This window comes from Saccopteryx leptura, chromosome 4 (assembly GCF_036850995.1).
Source record: "Saccopteryx leptura isolate mSacLep1 chromosome 4, mSacLep1_pri_phased_curated, whole genome shotgun sequence".
Taxonomy (NCBI): domain Eukaryota; kingdom Metazoa; phylum Chordata; class Mammalia; order Chiroptera; family Emballonuridae; genus Saccopteryx; species Saccopteryx leptura.
Window position 1 is genome coordinate 519715 of NC_089506.1, and position 17692 is coordinate 537406.

General features: G+C 54.2%; 1 protein-coding gene across 3 annotated transcripts in view; it reads left to right on the forward strand.

The window, feature by feature from the left end:
- DLGAP2 (DLG associated protein 2) overlaps positions 1–17692 on the forward strand; it is a 460914-nt gene that overhangs the window by 215904 nt on the left and 227318 nt on the right. For all 3 annotated transcript variants that reach the window (XM_066380042.1, XM_066380043.1, XM_066380044.1), the window contains one exon: positions 6944–6976. In XM_066380042.1, coding sequence (XP_066236139.1) covers positions 6944–6976 — 33 coding nt within the window. The remainder of the gene's footprint in view (positions 1–6943; positions 6977–17692) is intronic.

Genomic DNA, 17692 nt, shown 5'->3' on the forward strand with positions numbered 1-17692 from the left:
GTTTTCCTTTGAGCGGAGGGGTTCTGGGTGCAGGATGAGGAACTGGCCTGGCTGACAGGGAACCAACAGCCTCTGTCCACGGTGCTAAACAGCACTGGGCCCATCAACCCATGAACCCACCTCTTGTGCTCAGACCAACGTCAGACCACCCCTGACTGACCAGATCCCACCACTGAGCTCAGGAAGGACCATCATGACCTCTTCCTCTTGGGGCATTAGGCTCTTGACACTTTAGTCAGTGATTTAGGTGGTCTTTTCCCTTCTAGATCGGGGTGTCCTAGGGCCAAGGCTGGGCCTTCCCAGGCACTTGTGTTTTTCAGCATTAGAGTCCTCTTTGAAAATGAAGTTTCACACCCCCTCTGAAGAGGAAATCACCCAATATGTACACTGAACTATAGCTGATTCCTGTCCATCAATCTAACGTTATCATGTGACATTTTATTTAGTGCCATACCAACGACATTCATACAACTATTTAGCCATTCACCTCACTGATATTTCCATAGGGATCTAATTGCAGAAGTATATAAACATATATGCATAGATACAGGCCTATGAAATAGGTGCTGTATTACCTGTAGGCATCACACAGATCAGCACAGGTACAGAGATGGACACAGACATGCAGGTACATATATTTGTATTTGTACAGTGAGCATCTTCCTAATGAATGAATGAATGGCACAGGTCTCAAATGTTTATTATTTTTAAAAATAGGTGTTTGTTCACATTCCATATCTATTTCTGTTAATGTACAGAAAATAAGTGTTAGCCTCAGGGAATTGACCTTATTGTCAAAATAAAATTTGTAGTAAATACCAAAGGTGCTGAAGAGTCTAAAATATCGTGAACAGACCCCACTCATGGAAGTTATGATGTGACACAGCAAGGTGACAGACGGCAGGACAATGATGACACGGACAGCATGACTGTGACAATGTGCTCTTGTCACAGTGGTGTCCAGTTCTGTGGAGTGGCAGGTCCAGCACTGCTCTCCAGCCCACTCACGTGACCTGGAACGTTTCACCTGCGGTGGAGGTAGATCTGCTGTGTGCAGGGCAGCAGGAGGGGTCACCTGGAGCACTTGCCTTGCCGGACTGTGCTCAGCACCCTGTCCGGGGTGCAGAGTGGAGTCTCTGGGGGTGCAGAGTGCAGTCTCGGGGGTGCAGAGTGGAGTCTCTGGGGGTGCAGAGTGGAGTCTCGGGGGGTGCAGAGTGCAGTCTCGGGGGTGCAGAGTGGAGTCTGGGGGTGCAGAGTGGAGTCTCGGGGCAGAGTGGAGTCTCGGGGTGCAGAGTGGAGTCTCGGGGTGCAGAGTGCAGTCTCGGGGTGCAGAGTGGAGTCTCGGGGGGTGCAGAGTGGAGTCTCGGGGCAGAGTGGAGTCTCGGGGTGCAGAGTGGAGTCTCGGGGTGCAGAGTGGAGTCCCGGGGTGCAGAGTGCAGTCTCGGGGGGTGCAGAGTGGAGTCTCGGGGGTGCAGAGTGCAGTCTCGGGGGGGTGCAGAGTGGAGTCTCTGGGGGTGCAGAGTGGAGTCCCGGGGTGCAGAGTGCAGTCTCGGGGGGTGCAGAGTGGAGTCTCGGGGGGGTGCAGAGTGGAGTCTCGGGGGGTGCAGAGTGGAGTCTCGGGGGTGCAGAGTGGAGTCTCGGGGGGTGCAGAGTGGAGTCTCGGGGGGGTGCAGAGTGGAGTCTCTGGGGGTGCAGAGTGGAGTCCCGGGGTGCAGAGTGCAGTCTCGGGGGGTGCAGAGTGGAGTCTCTGGGGGTGCAGAGTGCAGTCTCGGGGTGCAGAGTGCAGTCTCGGGGGTGCAGAGTGGAGTCTCGGGGGGTGCAGAGTGGAGTCTCGGGGGGTGCAGAGTGGAGTCTCGGGGGTGCAGAGTGGAGTCTCGGGGGTGCAGAGTGCAGTCTCGGGGGTGCAGAGTGGAGTCTCGGGGGGGTGCAGAGTGGAGTCTCGGGGGGTACAGAGTGGAGTCTCGGGGGGGTACAGAGTGGAGTCTCGGGGGTGCAGAGTGGAGTCTCGGGGGTGCAGAGTGGAGTCTCGGGGGTGCAGAGAGGAGTCTCGGGGGTGCAGAATGGAGTCTCTGGGGGTGCAGAGTGGAGTCTCGGGGGTGCAGAGTGGAGTCTCGGGGGGGTACAGAGTGGAGTCTCGGGGGGTACAGAGTGGAGTCTCGGGGGGGTACAGAGTGGAGTCTCGGGGGTGCAGAGTGGAGTCTCGGGGGTGCAGAGTGGAGTCTCGGGGGTGCAGAGAGGAGTCTCGGGGGTGCAGAGTGGAGTCTCGGGGGTGCAGAGAGGAGTCTCGGGGGTGCAGAGTGGAGTCTCTGGGGGTGCAGAGTGGAGTCTCGGGGGTGCAGAGTGGAGTCTCGGGGGGGGTGCAGAGTGGAGTCTCTGGGGGTGCAGAGTGGAGTCTCGGGGGTGCAGAGTGGAGTCTCGGGGGTGCAGAGTGGAGTCTCGGGGGGGTACAGAGTGGAGTCTCGGGAGGGTGCAGAGTGCAGTCCTGGGGGGTGCAGAGTGCAGTCTCGGGGGGTGCAGAGTGGAGTCTCGGGGGGGTGCAGAGTGGAGTCTGGGGGGGTGCAGAGTGGAGTCTCGGGGGGTGCAGAGTGGAGTCTCGGGGGGTGCAGAGTGGAGTCTCGGGGGGTGCAGAGTGGAGTCTCGGGGGGTGCAGAGTGCAGTCTCGGGGGGTGCAGGGGGTGCAGAGTGGAGTCTCGGGGTGCAGAGTGCAGTCTCGGGGGGGTGCAGAGTGGAGTCTCGGGGGGGGTGCAGAGTGGAGTCTCGGGGGGTGCAGAGTGGAGTCTCGGGGGTGCAGAGTGGAGTCTCGGGGGTGCAGAGTGGAGTCTCGGGGGTGCAGAGTGCAGTCTCGGGGGTGCAGAGTGGAGTCTCGGGGGTGCAGAGTGGAGTCTCGGGGGGGTGCAGAGTGGAGTCTCTGGGGGTGCAGAGTGGAGTCTCTGGGGGTGCAGAGTGCAGTCTCGGGGGTGCAGAGTGCAGTCTCGGGGGTGCAGAGTGCAGTCTCGGGGCAGAGTGGAGTCTCGGGGGTGCAGAGTGGAGTCTCGGGGGTGCAGAGTGGAGTCTCGGGGGGGGTGCAGAGTGGAGTCTCTGGGGGTGCAGAGTGGAGTCTCGGGGGTGCAGAGTGGAGTCTCGGGGGGGGTGCAGAGTGGAGTCTCTGGGGGTGCAGAGTGGAGTCTCGGGGGTGCAGAGTGGAGTCTCGGGGGGGGTGCAGAGTGGAGTCTCTGGGGGTGCAGAGTGGAGTCTCGGGGGTGCAGAGTGGAGTCTCGGGGGTGCAGAGTGGAGTCTCGGGGGGGTGCAGAGTGGAGTCTCGGGGGGTACAGAGTGGAGTCTCGGGGGTGCAGAGTGGAGTCTCGGGGGTGCAGAGAGGAGTCTCGGAGGTGCAGAGTGGAGTCTCGGGGGTGCAGAGTGGAGTCTCGGGGGTGCAGAGAGGAGTCTCGGGGGTGCAGAGTGGAGTCTCGGGGGTGCAGAGTGGAGTCTCGGGGGTGCAGAGTGGAGTCTCGGGGCTGCAGAGAGGAGTCTCGGGGGTGCAGAGAGGAGTCTCGGGGGTGCAGAGTGGAGTCTCGGGGGTGCAGAGAGGAGTCTCGGGGGTGCAGAGTGGAGTCTCGGGGGTGCAGAGTGGAGTCTCGGGGGTGCAGAGAGGAGTCTCGGGGGTGCAGAGTGGAGTCTCGGGGGTGCAGAGAGGAGTCTCGGGGGTGCAGAGTGGAGTCTCGGGGGTGCAGAGTGGAGTCTCGGGGGGGGTGCAGAGTGCAGTCCTGGGGGGTGCAGAGTGCAGTCTCGGGGGGTACAGAGTGGAGTCTCGGGGGGGTGCAGAGTGCAGTCTCGGGGGGTACAGAGTGGAGTCTCGGGGGGGTACAGAGTGGAGTCTCGGGGGGGTGCAGAGTGCAGTCTCGGGGGTGCAGAGAGGAGTCTCGGGGGTGCAGAGTGGAGTCTCGGGGGGGTGCAGAGTGGAGTCTCGGGGGGTACAGAGTGGAGTCTCGGGGGGTACAGAGTGGAGTCTCGGGGGGGTACAGAGTGGAGTCTCGGGGGTGCAGAGTGGAGTCTCGGGGGTGCAGAGTGGAGTCTCGGGGGTGCAGAGAGGAGTCTCGGGGGTGCAGAGTGGAGTCTCGGGGGTGCAGAGTGGAGTCTCGGGGGTGCAGAGAGGAGTCTCGGGGGTGCAGAGTGGAGTCTCGGGGGTGCAGAGTGGAGTCTCGGGGGGGTGCAGAGTGGAGTCTCGGGGGGGGTGCAGAGTGGAGTCTCGGGGGGGTGCAGAGTGCAGTCTCGGGGGGTGCAGAGTGCAGTCTCGGGGGGTGCAGAGTGCAGTCTCGGGGGGGTGCAGAGTGGAGTCTCGGGGGGGTGCAGAGTGGAGTCTCGGGGGGGTGCAGAGTGGAGTCTCTGGGGGTGCAGAGTGCAGTCTCTGGGGGTGCAGAGTGCAGTCTCGGGGGGTGCAGAGTGGAGTCTCGGGGGTGCAGAGTGGAGTCTCGGGGGGTGCAGAGTGCAGTCTCGGGGGGTGCAGAGTGGAGTCTCGGGGGGTGCAGAGTGCAGTCCCGGGGTGTAGAGTGCAGTCCCGGGGTGTAGAGTGCAGTCTCGGGGGGTGCAGAGTGCAGTCTCGGGGGGTGCAGAGTGGAGTCTCGGGGGGGTGCAGAGTGGAGTCTCGGGGGGTGCAGAGTGGAGTCTTGGGGGGTGCAGAGTGGAGTCTCGGGGGGTGCAGAGTGCAGTCCCGGGGTGTAGAGTGCAGTCTCGGGGGGTGCAGAGTGGAGTCTCGGGGGGTGCAGAGTGGAGTCTTGGCCTTCCAGTGTGGGTACACTTGATCCAATGAAATTGCATGGGTTCCTGCCCGCCGGACCCCTCTAGCCACTGAAGGAGCGCTTATACGTCTGGGATGGAGGCTGGCGTGGGTGCCTTTGCTTTCTCTTGGGGACAGACAAGCCGATCTAGAGCCCAAGCTGCCTCCCAGCCCCTGTTCCCTTCGGGGCTCTGTTTTCCTCTTCACCTTTGTTTTTGACTGTGGCTTCTTGCTGGGAGCCTTCAGCCAGTAGGTTTTCTTAGGACAAGGAGGAGTCTCAAGTTTCTGGTAGAAAGTCTGGTAGCCACATGGTCCTCTCTGCTTTGGGGTTTCAGCTTCCACCATCCACGTAGGTGACTGCAGCCCTACCGCTCCTGCTGGCTCCCGGGGGCCGGGGTTCGGTGGCCACAGGGATAGGTGCGCTGTGGTCATACCTCACACGCGCCTCTTTGTGCCCTGCCTCCTCCCACACAGCGCTGTGCCCCCTGCAGCCCAGACATAGCACGGGGCACCTTTGACAGTCAGTGGCGCTGGCAGGCACGCCCTCTGAACCCCAGTGAGGGCCACCCCCATGGCCTGCACCTGTGGGGGGGTGTGGATCCAGTCCTCTGCACGGGGCAGCTTCAGCTAGAGGGCAGCCAGGTGGGCGCTTTCTGCCTGGGCTGCTGTCACAGACGTGTCTGTGTGTGTAGAGGTGTTGCCCGTGGCGTGGCTTCAGAAAAGGGTCCATGTCGCCTGCCCACTGCCTCTGCTCAGTCTCTGGGCCCCCGGCTTCTGTTTGCCAAGCAGCCGAGCTCTGGGCTCAGTGCTCTGTCCTTGGAGGTGGACACATTGTCCACCCACCCTCAGAGCACAAGTGCGGAGTTTGGTGCCTGTGACTCTGATGGGGAAGTGTGCAGAGATCTGTCACCCAGAATTGGATTGTCCGTCACCTGTAGATTGGAGCGGTTCATTCAGGTTCAGTGTGAGGAGCGATGTTTTCTGTTCCACCCGTCAGGCTCCTCGTCACATGTCCCCACACAGGCGTTCTGAGTCGAGTGCAGAGCATGGAGCATCCCTGCCACCCAGGTCCCTCTGCCCTTGTCCGTTGGGCCCCATCCACTCTGTCCAAGGCCATCACGTGGGCCTCCTGAACAAGGACTGACACGTAGCTGCTCTCCCAAACCAGGGCTGGCTGGGAACTTTTATCCCCCAGGCCTCAGCTGCCTTTGTGATTTTCAGTTTCCTCCCAAATGGTCCTCACTGTCACTTCCCAGCCTTAGCTGACATCATCCCTCACCAGCCAGACTCTCACGTGTCACCCACCCTCCTGCCTTTGCTCAGGCCTGTCCTGGGACTCAGAGTGTTTTTTGTCTGTATTTGAAAATCCTGTCTGTTGAAAATCCTGCTATCCTTCAAGATTCTGCCAAGATAGCACATCTTCTGCGAGCCCTCTGCTGCCAGCAGACAGTGTGTGCTCACAGCTCGGAGCTGGTGGCGTAGGAGGAAGGCCAGCCTGCACTAGCTTCTCGAATGCCCTTGTCACTCATCCCCATCCCTACCTGCTGACGTCATCGTCCCCATTGTAGAGCTGAGGGGGTAAGTCATTCAGCCACAGTCACTTAGGAAAGCAGAGTGGCTGGCCTTGTCCCTTGGAGAACACGCATGTCGAAACTGCACATGAGTCTGTTATGTGCACAGTGTGGTTCTCTGACGTGAGTGTGATGCGGTGACCACTGAACACCTCGGTCTGTCCTACAGAGCCTGATGCCAAGTCTGGGTGCTTGCTGAGGGCTCGGGCACTGTCTGCATTTTAGCGCTTTCCCTGAAATGCGACGTTATACTTTTGCTTGTAATCATTTGTGCCTGAGAGAAGTTGTAAGAAACTTGTAATGAAGAAGGGCTTACATATTACAACTGGAGTGATTCCAGCAACGTCGTTTGTGCTGAGCCATAGCAGGTATGAAAATATATCTGATATGTGTGCATGCTTATGACTGAGATCGTTATTTTAAGAAAGTATAATATGTGAGCTATTTACCAGTGGTAGTTTTTTAAACAAAACTATCTCAGGTGCACGACGGGAGTGTGGCCAGTCGGCAGCCCACTGAGGCGAGTTGGCAGCCCACCGTGGCGCTGCAGGAGCTGACTCTGTCGTGTGTCTGACGGTGGCCGAGCCCGCGAGTAACGCTTCTCTCTCTCTCTCCACAGAGTCGCAGTGCACCCTGTGCGGGGAGCCGGAAGGTGAGTGTGCCGCCTGCCCCTCGGGTGGGCGTGGGGCCCTGGAAGGCTCACGTGTGTGGTGTGTGATGGAAAGGGAGCAGAGCGTGGGAGGAGGTGGTCCCCGAAGGGTGGTGACATCACTGTCAATCGCAACTCTTTTTGTTTGTGTCTAGAAGTTTTAGTTGATTTTCTCCAGATAACAGATGTCAGTGTTAGAAGGACATCTCTCATGGCTGCATATACATCAGCCAGGGGTGTGGCTGAGCCTGGGTGAAACAGCCTTGCAGGCTGGTCCCGGGGTTGGTGACCAGGCCGTGGGGCGTTCGCGGGTGCTGTGAGTTATGTTGCGGACGTCAGCCAGGCCTCCTGTGGGAGTGGGGTCTTGAGGACATTGCTTGGTAGCTGCGTTCTAGAACAGAGAGCCCACTCTGTTCTCTTTGCAGTGGCCTCATGAGAAAGCATGATGGAGAGCCGGTCACACCCAGCCCTGGGCGGGGACTGGGAGAACGGGGTCTGGTTTTGTCCTGAGATTTCAGTAGAAAGTGTTAACTGGCTGGGAAACTGGTCAGCCTCCGGTTAGGGGACAGGCCAGTCTGGAACCCACCTGCATGGTGGACAGAGTGCTACTGTCCCTGCTGACCAGCATGTGGGCAGTGGCGAGATGTGTGGCCAGTGCCCACTGAGTATGTGGTTAACTCGGAAATTCCATCAAACACTCTTTGCCCATGATGTGGTTGGTCGAGACCTTATTAAGGTTCTCAAATTCCTTTTGAGGTTGTTTACAGAATAATGCATAGATCCGGCTGCGATGGCTTCATTAACTTACACATTCAAGTCATAAGCTTCACTGTTGTCTAAAACACGACCCTTTGGGCCTCTGGTGTTTCCAGGTTCAAAAGAAATGGTTTGTGGTCATCTGATGACTGTCCCTGGACAACTGTCCAGAGATGGTTCAGAGGTGGTGCCCGCTGCCTGGTAGTGCCCAGGGAGGATGTTGTGGTGACAGATCAAGTTCTCTGACTGTGTTGTCCTCCAGGCACCTGGGACGTTATTTTTTATTATCACTTTCCATTATTGTCATTCCCACACTGGGAACCCAGGCGTTCTGCTCTGTCTTCCATTGAGTTCTCTTTGTTACCTCTAAACAATCACACACACACACTCTCTCTCTCATGAGCACAGTCATTCATGCACACAACGCAGACGCGCACACAGTCACACACAGACACATACTCACTGACACATTCACTGATACACTCACAGACAAGCACACACACACAGCTATAGACACACACATACACACATACTGTTGTGTTGTTTCCTGTGTGCTCTGTACACTAGAGACATGGTGACTCATCCTCATCACATTGTAGTTCTTGTCTTTGAACAAACGTGTTCTCTGTGTGGAGTGTGCAGAGTGGCGTCTCAGCTGCTTGTTGTCATAGACAGCAGGTTTGATCAGCGAATCAGCACAACTCAGGTGAGGTGACAGCTGAGGCTGGAGCAGGACTGGTGAGTTCCCTCGGGGTCCTTGCTCAGCAAGGGTGCTGGCTGGTTTCTGTGGACGTCACGGGGTGGGGTGGACTGCAGTGGCCCTGGACTGACCTCCCTGCCACCTAGTCTTTGATTCCGGGTTGGTCCCTCCTCCAGAGCATCCTGGGCCCAGGTCCAGATCCTGTGGATTCAGCCCCTGCAGATGACAGACCAGTCTGCCTGGCACCAGCTTGGTGCACTGACCATGTCACAAGTATTGTCCACCTGCACCAAAGGCACAGTGTCGTGAGAGGGAGAAGGAGACAGGGCCACTGTCGTCCTGGGCCGATACACTCGTAAACACTTAGGATGAGACTGACTCGACTCCATCCTGCTGTCGAGGGGAGCGGACCCTGAGGGTCAGCCCTCACTGGCTGGTGCGGGTGACCGTGGTGGGAGGGACCTGGGAGAGGGAGCAGGACTGTTGTACCCTCCCCGTCTCTGTCGCCACTCTCCGAAGCCATTCCACGGTTCAGATATGCAGGTGGCGTTGCTCCAAATCAGAGAAGGGGAGGCAGGATGGCATGGTCTCAGCTGTGCTTTCGTTTTCAGAAAGCACGGAGCATGAATATTCATCCATTTTTAAATCATTTAAGTAATTAGTCTAAGTGAGAGCTGGCTGGGTGCAGTGAGTGGAATCTGAAATCAACCGTTTCGTTCAGCGGTTTCTTCAGCTTCTACCAGTGAACTCATCAGCACTATGGCACCGAAGGGACCAGTGCCAGAGCCAGGCCTGGGCGCCTGGTGTCCTTAGTCCCCAAGGTGAAGGCGTCGACTCACCTTGCTTCTTTCCTATGGGGAAGCTGTTCGCCATCGCTCACTGCTAAACCAGGGAAGTGGGAAACACCTATTTGCATGTTAATGATTAGTTCTGGGAGAGCGCTGGTTCTGTGGATGCAGATGGAATAATTAGCATCTTCTCAGATGATAATATCTGTCAAGCAGCAAGACTAGGAGCAAAGTTTATGGGATGTTAGAGACCTCAGATTCTGCCATTGTGGGTCCTCATAATGCTGTGGCCTGTTTTTCAGAGGACTTAAATTTTTAATTGTGTATAAAATGTGGACCACAGTTTCAGTATGCACATCGCCTCCACTTTGTTCATTGCAAGGCTTCTGCAGTCTGGGTGGCTGTTTTATGAGGCACGTTGTTTAGTGGAACATGCTGTAATATTTATCAGTGTCTCTTTTCGTATTCAGTCTGTACAGACACCTCGACTCTGAACTTTGGGAGACGGGAGCGGGAGGGTGGAGAAGGCTTCATCACCCAAAGCAGGGTGACTGGAGTGTCTCACTGCCTGGGCACCTGCTCCAGAAAGGAAGAGAGTTAACTTACTAAGAGTAGTCTCATGTGTTAAAATGACTGGCTACTGTCCTGTAAGACTGTCTTAGTGTGTATCATTTTGCTGCTGGTCCCTGTCACCTCTTAGACTTTGGCAGTAACTGGATATTAACCCGGCACAAAGACGAGCTTGTCATTTTATGTTAACGTTGTAAGTACCACTGAAGGTTCTGTATTGATGTAACCCAGTGATTTTGTATAGGAAAATAATTTAAGAGTAGATGATCCTTTTCAAGCTGTACTGACAGATACATGTGATGCACCTACTTTTTATCAGAAACACAGGGAAATGACGGAGGGTGGGTGGGACCACGGGTGTCGGTTCATGAATTTATATTTGTTGGCATTTTTGTAGTTTGATTTGCCTTCTTGCAGGTTTTCTGATGTGGGGAGGTGGGTGATGACACAGGGCAGAGTTGAGGAGTTACTTGAAATCTGCTACAATGTAGCAATGTTTTAGACCTACATTACCCCATGAAAAGTAAGGAATAAAGCAGGTATTATGGTATAAATTTGGCACAAAGGGATATGCTACAAAGTGTTAGGATTTTAGCATGAAAGATTTTTTTTTCATTGAAAGAGGCCCAAATATAGCTACAAAAGTAGTAGACCGTTTGTAGAGACACAAATTTGCACTGGATTGCTTGGAAATGCTTTTTATAGAAATTCCAATTCAGAAGTAAAATACAGGCTTTAAAAAAAGGTTTAAGGTAAGAGATTTTCTTTTTAAACTGAGTTTGATTATTTAAAAACACGAATTGTGCACTGCTCTTGTGGTTTTACAAACACAGACCCTCATGTTTTACTGCCAGCAAGACACCCCCCCCCCTCCCCCGCCCAGGAGGAGGGAAAGAGGAGACACTTCTCTTGTGTTTAGTAGCATTGTGTTCATGATTTTATTAGGAATGTTGAAGATTTTCTCCACAAATGACTCTCAACAATGGGAGATTTCCATGCTGTTTTTGCACTGTAGTTGCATATGCATCACCTGGGATTTCAAGTCCTCTCCACAAATGGGGAAAAGGATAAGCTTGCATTGTCAACACTGAGCATCAGCCGAGAAGAAGGTGTCCACATACCCGTCCCCCTTCTGTCCCTGTGCCCGCCCCAGAGACAGAGGGGTCACCTCTTCAAATACAACTGATTTGCCAGTCATTTAAGATCATACCTTTTAAATTGTATGCTTTGGATAAAAATGGCCTTTTCTGATTGCTATTCATGGATGGCTAGTGGAATACCACCAGCACTTATTAAGTTCTCACCATGTGCCCAGCACTCTAGAAAAAATTAGTGTTGCTTAGAAACTAAAGAATTCAACTAATTTTTGAGAGAAAACAAATCCACTCCAGCTAGTCTGGCTTCTGGACTTGGACGTGGTGAGTGTTTCAGTGGAAATTAGGAGCTATTGTCTGGGCTGCGAGGGAGTGCTGTCCCTCATTAAGGTTGTGAGCACAGGCAGCGTGGAAGACTGAGTTGGTGGGGAAGCACGGCCCATCCCATTAGGGACACGTGGAATTGCTGGACAGCATGTCAGAACTTGTCTTCAGTGTGTAGCTGGGCTTTTGTAGAGTAAAGAAAGGTGTCTGGTAGCACGAGTCAAGCTGCCTTAGCCCCTGAGAAATAAAAGCCAGGCACGTTGGGGTTGGGAGAGGTCTCCACTCAGGCAAGGGACAGGGGCAGCCAGCACCTGCCGTGCGGGAGGGTGGGTCCAGGTGCTGGAGCTAAGCTGCTGGGATGACACCTGGAGTCAGAGGGAGACCCCGTGTGAGAAGAGCACTAGAAAACTTCGGCCCAAGGACATGTATCCCGTGTCCGAGGTGCAGGTGGAGTACAAAGCTGCAGCAGGGAAGCACATGCTCCAGGCACAGAGGTCAGGGTACTGCAGACTGACCACGTGGTGCAATGAATGTGAATGTTGTTCCAGGTCAGTTCTGACTTTGTTAGAACCCAAGGGCTGTGGCAGCATTAGAACCACAAACTGTCTACAGAATCTTTGGCAACACCAGGGGCGTGTGACTCCTTCTTCACTAAAAACCAACCTGCATTGTACATAAATGTGCTGTCAAAATATTACAACCTTCATGACTGCAAGGGGCGGTGAGGCACGGTAGAAAAATGAACAGCCAGAGGGCTGGAAATAACAGACTGTCGGCAGTGGGTATGTTAACATCATTAAATAGATTTCCAAAAGATAAGGACCATAATAAAAGGACAGATGGAAAGACAAAAGGAATGTCTAGAAATAAGTGTCATATAAATTGACTGCTGTGCCCACGTGTTGCACGTGGGTGAGACAGAGCTGAGAAGAGCGAGCTAGAAAGTGGCCATGAGGACAGGCCCAGAACATTGTGTGAGGACTGCAGGGGAGAGCAGCAGAAGTCACATGTGTGGCTTGTTTGCACTTAAAGTGAGAAATTAAAGGAAATGAAGACGAGATAGGCTTTACTCAAAGAAGTAAAGGCTGAGATTTTTCCAGAACTGAATAAATTTCTTGTGCCTCTTTGATCTGATGACTCCCAATACTGAAATCAAATACAAACACAACTTATAAAGTGAATTTCAGAATGTAGGAGACACAGAAACAGCCTCAGATCTCTCCCGAGAGAATGTGTGGGCTGCTTACCAAGCCATGGCTTCCTGGAGGCCCCTGCTCGTCCAGTGGATGCCGATGACCATGGGGTAGTAGGTCAGAAAGGAAGGAGTGAGGACCACAGGTGGGATGGAGGGGAGATGGGGAGGGGAACAGGCGCAGATACCAGAAGACACATGGCAGAAAGGACTCAACTATCTTTATAAAGTGACTCATGATAAGAGGACACTGCTCCTAGAAGCTAAAACAATCATCTCTTTTAAAATAGATTGAAAATATTCAAAGCAAAAATAAGGGTCACTAGGAGAAACTGCAGTCTGGAGTTCTGGTGGGAGCTCCATGCTGGCGCCAGTCACTCCAAGAGCAGATGAGCTCTCGAGTTCCCTTGACCCTGTGTCGCTGTGGGAATGCCGCCTGCCGAGGGAGTTCTTGCCCCGTTCAAAGAGTTCATTTTTGCTGGAACTCTGTCCTTTTATCCTTATGGCTTCAGTGGCATTTCAGCAAGCGCTGACCCAGCTGGCCTGTGCTTCCCTTGGAGATCTCTGCAGACTCCCAGGACTCTCTTGGTCTCAGGGGCAGAGTCACTGGGCAGCGTTCTCGGGTGGGGCCGGTGTGAGGCGGGAGCAGCACTCTGAGGACCTGGCGCTCAGAGAACCCAGCCTCTGGACACTCCCGTCTCTGTGGCAGCTGTCAGCTACTCCTGAAGCACGGGCCATTCTGTCACATCCTTCTGCAAATGTCACCAAGGGTCCTTGTTGTCCCTGGAAGACTTTCATATTCCAAGTCTTCACAGACTTGCCTCTCCCACGGCACTGAGCCTCACACAGCCCTGGCCCTCTGCGGTTGGGTGGTCTGTGTGTGCACGCTGGACTTGGAGGGGTTTTACTACACGTGAGCAGAGGAGGGAAGGGGCTGCTGGGGGGACTGTGCTTGTGTGCATGTATGTGGGTGTGTGTGTGTGTGCATGTGTGAGTGCTTGTGGGTGTGTGAGTGTGTGCTTGTGTGCGTGTATGTGTGTGTGTGTGCATGTGTGAGTGCTTGTGGGTGTGTGTGTGTGCTTGTGTGCATGTATGTGGCTGTGTGAGTGTGTGCTTGTGTGCATGTATGTGTGTGTGTGTGCATGTGTGAGTGCTTGTGGGTGTGTGTGCATGTGTGAGTGCTTGTGGGTGTGTGAGTGTGTGCTTGTGTGCGTGTATGTGGCTGTGTGAGTGTGTGCTTGTGTGCAGGTATGTGGGTGTGTGTGTGCATGTGTGAGTGCTTGTGGGTGTGTGAGTGTGTGCTTGTGTGAGTGCTTGTGGCTGTGTGAGTGTGTGCTTGTGTGCATGTATGTGTGTGTGTGTGTGCATGTGTGAGTGCTTGTGGGTGTGTGTGTGTGCATGTGTGAGTGCTTGTGGGTGTGTGTGTGCTTGTGTGCGTGTATGTGGCTGTGTGTGTGCTTGTGTGCATGTATGTGGGGGTGTGTGTGTGTGCATGTGTGAGTGCTTGTGGGTGTGTGAGTGTGTGCTTGTGTGAGTGCTTGTGGCTGTGTGAGTGTGTGCTTGTGTGCATGTATGTGGGTGTGTGAGTGTGTGCATGTGTGAGTGCTTGTGTGTCAGCAGAGAGGAAGGGCCAAGGATGCACAGCAGGTGCGTTCAGTATCTCAGCAGAGGGTAGGGTTTGCACGGATCAGGGGGATGAGATATAATGTTTTTGTGTTGAAAACAGAGTTGAGGCAAAGCCCACATGGACCGCTGGAATCCCACTCCCCTCATGGACCCTCTGTCCATTCGTCTGAAGTCTGCCTTTGCCGCCGGGGGCTCTCCATCTGCTGGGCGTCCTCACACAGACCTCTGTGGGGGCATGGCCACCTGCACGCCAAGCTGGGCACTGGGAGCTGAGGGACCCTGTTGTCTTCACTGTCACACTTCTAGTGATCAAGAGCCCTGTGCATTAACTAGCTGTGCCGTCTCGACTCACGTGCCTGACGCGGACTGCTTGGAAGTATGTGTGGTCTTGTCACCACAAAGGCAGTTTGTAAGCTGCCCCTGGAGTTGGAGGTGAAGCCACAGCTACTGGACAGGATGAGCAGGGTGGACTTGGGGCTGGATTGTGCACGCCATCTGGCATCTGAGACTCGGCCACATGCATGCGTTTATGCAGAATAATGTCAACGCACAAAGGAACCCTAATTTGCAAGTTTCTATTTTTGTAGACTATGCAACACCTGAGATTCAGGCATTCAGCTAGCATTGAAACAATTATATCTCATTAATTTGCTCATGGAACAAATATTTTTCTGGACACCAGGAAATTTAAATGCCAAGTTTCAGGTTCAGTGGATTTGGAGCAAGTTGTTGCTCAGCTTGGGCCCATGTGTTTCACTTTGAAGCATATTTGCGAGATGAACGTTGGACTGAACGTGTGTAATGGAAGTGTGGAAGGTCCTCCTTCCCAATGTGGACAATGGCAGTGGGAGGAGTTTAACAGGAGGACAGGGTCTGGCGGCTGCCCTTCATGCTGGGCTGCCACCACTGAGCGCAAGGACTTCCTGTTCAAGGCACACCTCCCCTGTGCCGTCTCACGAGGTGTGCAGAGAGGGCCCCAGACCCAGTGCCCTGTTCCGTCTCCCGGGAGTCAGTGTCCCTGAGGATTCTGGAGACCTTAAGCTCCGGGAAGGCGAGGCTGTTGAGTGTTTCTGTTTCCTGAGAATGAAATGTCTGTGTAGAGGCAGTTACCACAATTTATTACTTGTTTTCCTGTAGTTTCTACTCCCGCATTTTACACTGTAAACTGTGAGCGTGAGACTCTCAGGAGTCTCCTTACGGCACGGCACTGCCTCGGCCTCCGGCCGTTGGCCTCTCTGAGGCTCTGCCCGGCCAGCAGCCTGCGCATGTCACTCCTGTTGCCAGAGAGTACCTCCGGCCCCTTCCTGTCCGTGCCCTTGAGCCAGGGCTGACCCACAAATAGCCAGCGAAGGGAATTGAGAAACCTGCCTGCTCACTATTCATTTATGTACATTTTGTTGTTGGACATCTTTCAGTTTTCCCCATATCAGAAAACCAGATGCTCTTTGATAGGTAGACAGGACAGGGGTTTACTAGGAGGAAGAAAACAGGTAAATGGGGGGAGGGCAGTACAGAGAGGAAGGAAATGAAAAGAAACATCAGGGAGAAGTGACTTGGATGTGTGTGTGGAGAGACGAGAGGCTTCTGTTTGGCTGTAGGGAACAGGAACCGTGTAAGTCGGTCCCGCGTGGTGGGCAGGGAGGACAGCACTGAGTATGTCCTTCAGCTGACGGAGGGCGTGTGGGCACAAGGCTGCAGTGGGGACTCAGGTCAGCTTTCTGGGCCGTCTTCCTGTTTGCAGATGCCACCTGCCGCCCAGACCCGTCAGTGGGACCCATTGGGGCACCCTTGCGCTGAGAGTGTGTTCACGTCTTCCCCTGAAATTACACTCAGAATTCTGTGTGTTTCCTAGGGAACTGGTCCGTTGCTTTGATGTCTGAAGCTCTCAGGGACCTTGGGTTAGCTGTGGTTAAGACAGGCGCCAGCAGAGCACTGGAGATCCAGAGCTCTGGGGCCTGGCTGCGATCCTGGAGACAGAAACGGCCTCGGTGAGCCTGCTCAGTGCAGCCAGGTCTGAATGTGGTTACGAGCGGGGAGTTCTTACTGTAACATCTGACACGGCAACAGTTCAGTTAAAATACACCTGTCTCACGGGTTTTTAAATTAGTCGGCGTCCTATAAATGGCTGTGCAGTGCTGACTCAGCGCCCTCAGAAAGCACCTCCTGCCGAGTGTGCGCTGGGTTCTGAGCCAGCTGCCTCTGGCCCCTCGCCTTGTGGTGAGGCAGCTTGCAGAGTGGCCTTCCTGTCGTCATGACCTTGGCACGGCTCCTTGTCCTTCAGCTCTCTGAATGGCTTATGGCTTGGTTCTCAGAAGTGTTCCCAGTGACTGTGTCTCCCTGCCCACCTGTCCCCTGGCGCCTGCAGGCACACAAGGCCCCTGAGGCTGCCTGCCGCAGGGCCCTGAGCTCAGCTGCCCAGCTGAGAGGTGTCACAGAGAGAGCTGAAGTTGTGTCAGGTCAGCCAGGTTGGAGACGTCATTGTCCTCCTCTGGGAGCTGCTACAGTCTGACCTGCACAGACCGTGGCACTGGAGCTTGTCCTGCAGTGCACTGTCCCAGACCCGGGTCTGACTGGCCCTGACCGGTGCTGACGGGCTCCCCTGGAGTACCCGCTCTCCAGTGGTCTGGCCGGGTGAGTCACAGCAGACACGCAGGAGAGACTCGGTGTCGGCCACACTGTCGTCTCTGAGAGAGCTGTGTGCTGGTGTCTGAGCAGGTTGGGACTGACACCACCAGAATCCGAACCCGCCACCCTGCATTTGTCTCTGTCTGGTTTCCTCTGTTTCATTCAGGAAGAAGCCTGGTCCTTGGGGTATAACACGTTTGTGTTTATTTACTGAATACAAGGTCTTTAAAATGAAATGAAGTATAGCTTCCTTTGCAGTACTGAGAAGATGAGCTTCCTTCCACGGCTACAGAAGACGGTCGCTTTCAGCTCATTTTGCTTTGTTCTAATTTCCAGTGATCTGTCATTTTTTATTTTTAACTCCAGAAAATGACAGTGGTGATGCTGATGAAACTTTTATTGAATATTCAACTTCCATGTAGTAAAAATTCTCTGTGCCACCTAACAAGCATCTTCAAAATGCTCGTGCACCCTGGTCTTGTGATTATAATTCTGGTATTCTATCCATTAAAATAAGTAAATATTCAGCAAAAGTGTCAGTGCCAGCATGTGCACTGCAGTCGCGTTTATAAAAGCAAATATTTGGAAGCAGCCGTCAGTCTGCTAGTGAGGGCTGTTCCACTGCGCATCTTCCCTGTGACGAAATGTGACCCTCCCTGACCTGTCTGCGAGCTGGAGATGCTGCTGTGCTCGTCTGCTTTGAAGTGTGTCACCGACGGACCTGCTGATAAAGTGCGATGATGTGGAAGTAATCATCCTTCAACACAGAACTCTGAACTCTTGTGTTTTCTTCCCCTTCTTTTTCACATACTCTAGATTTTCTATAACAAGTTTGTGACTTTTTGATTGTGGAAAAACATTGTTTAAAAATTTCTATTAGGCCCTGGTCGGTTGGCTCAGTGGTAGAGCATCGGCCCTGCATGTGGAAGTCCCGGGTTCAGTTCCTGGTCAGGGCACACAGGGGAAGCACCCATCTGCTTCTCCCTCTCCTCCCTTCTCCCTCTCTCTCTCTTTCCCTCCCATAGCCATGGCTTGATTAGAGCA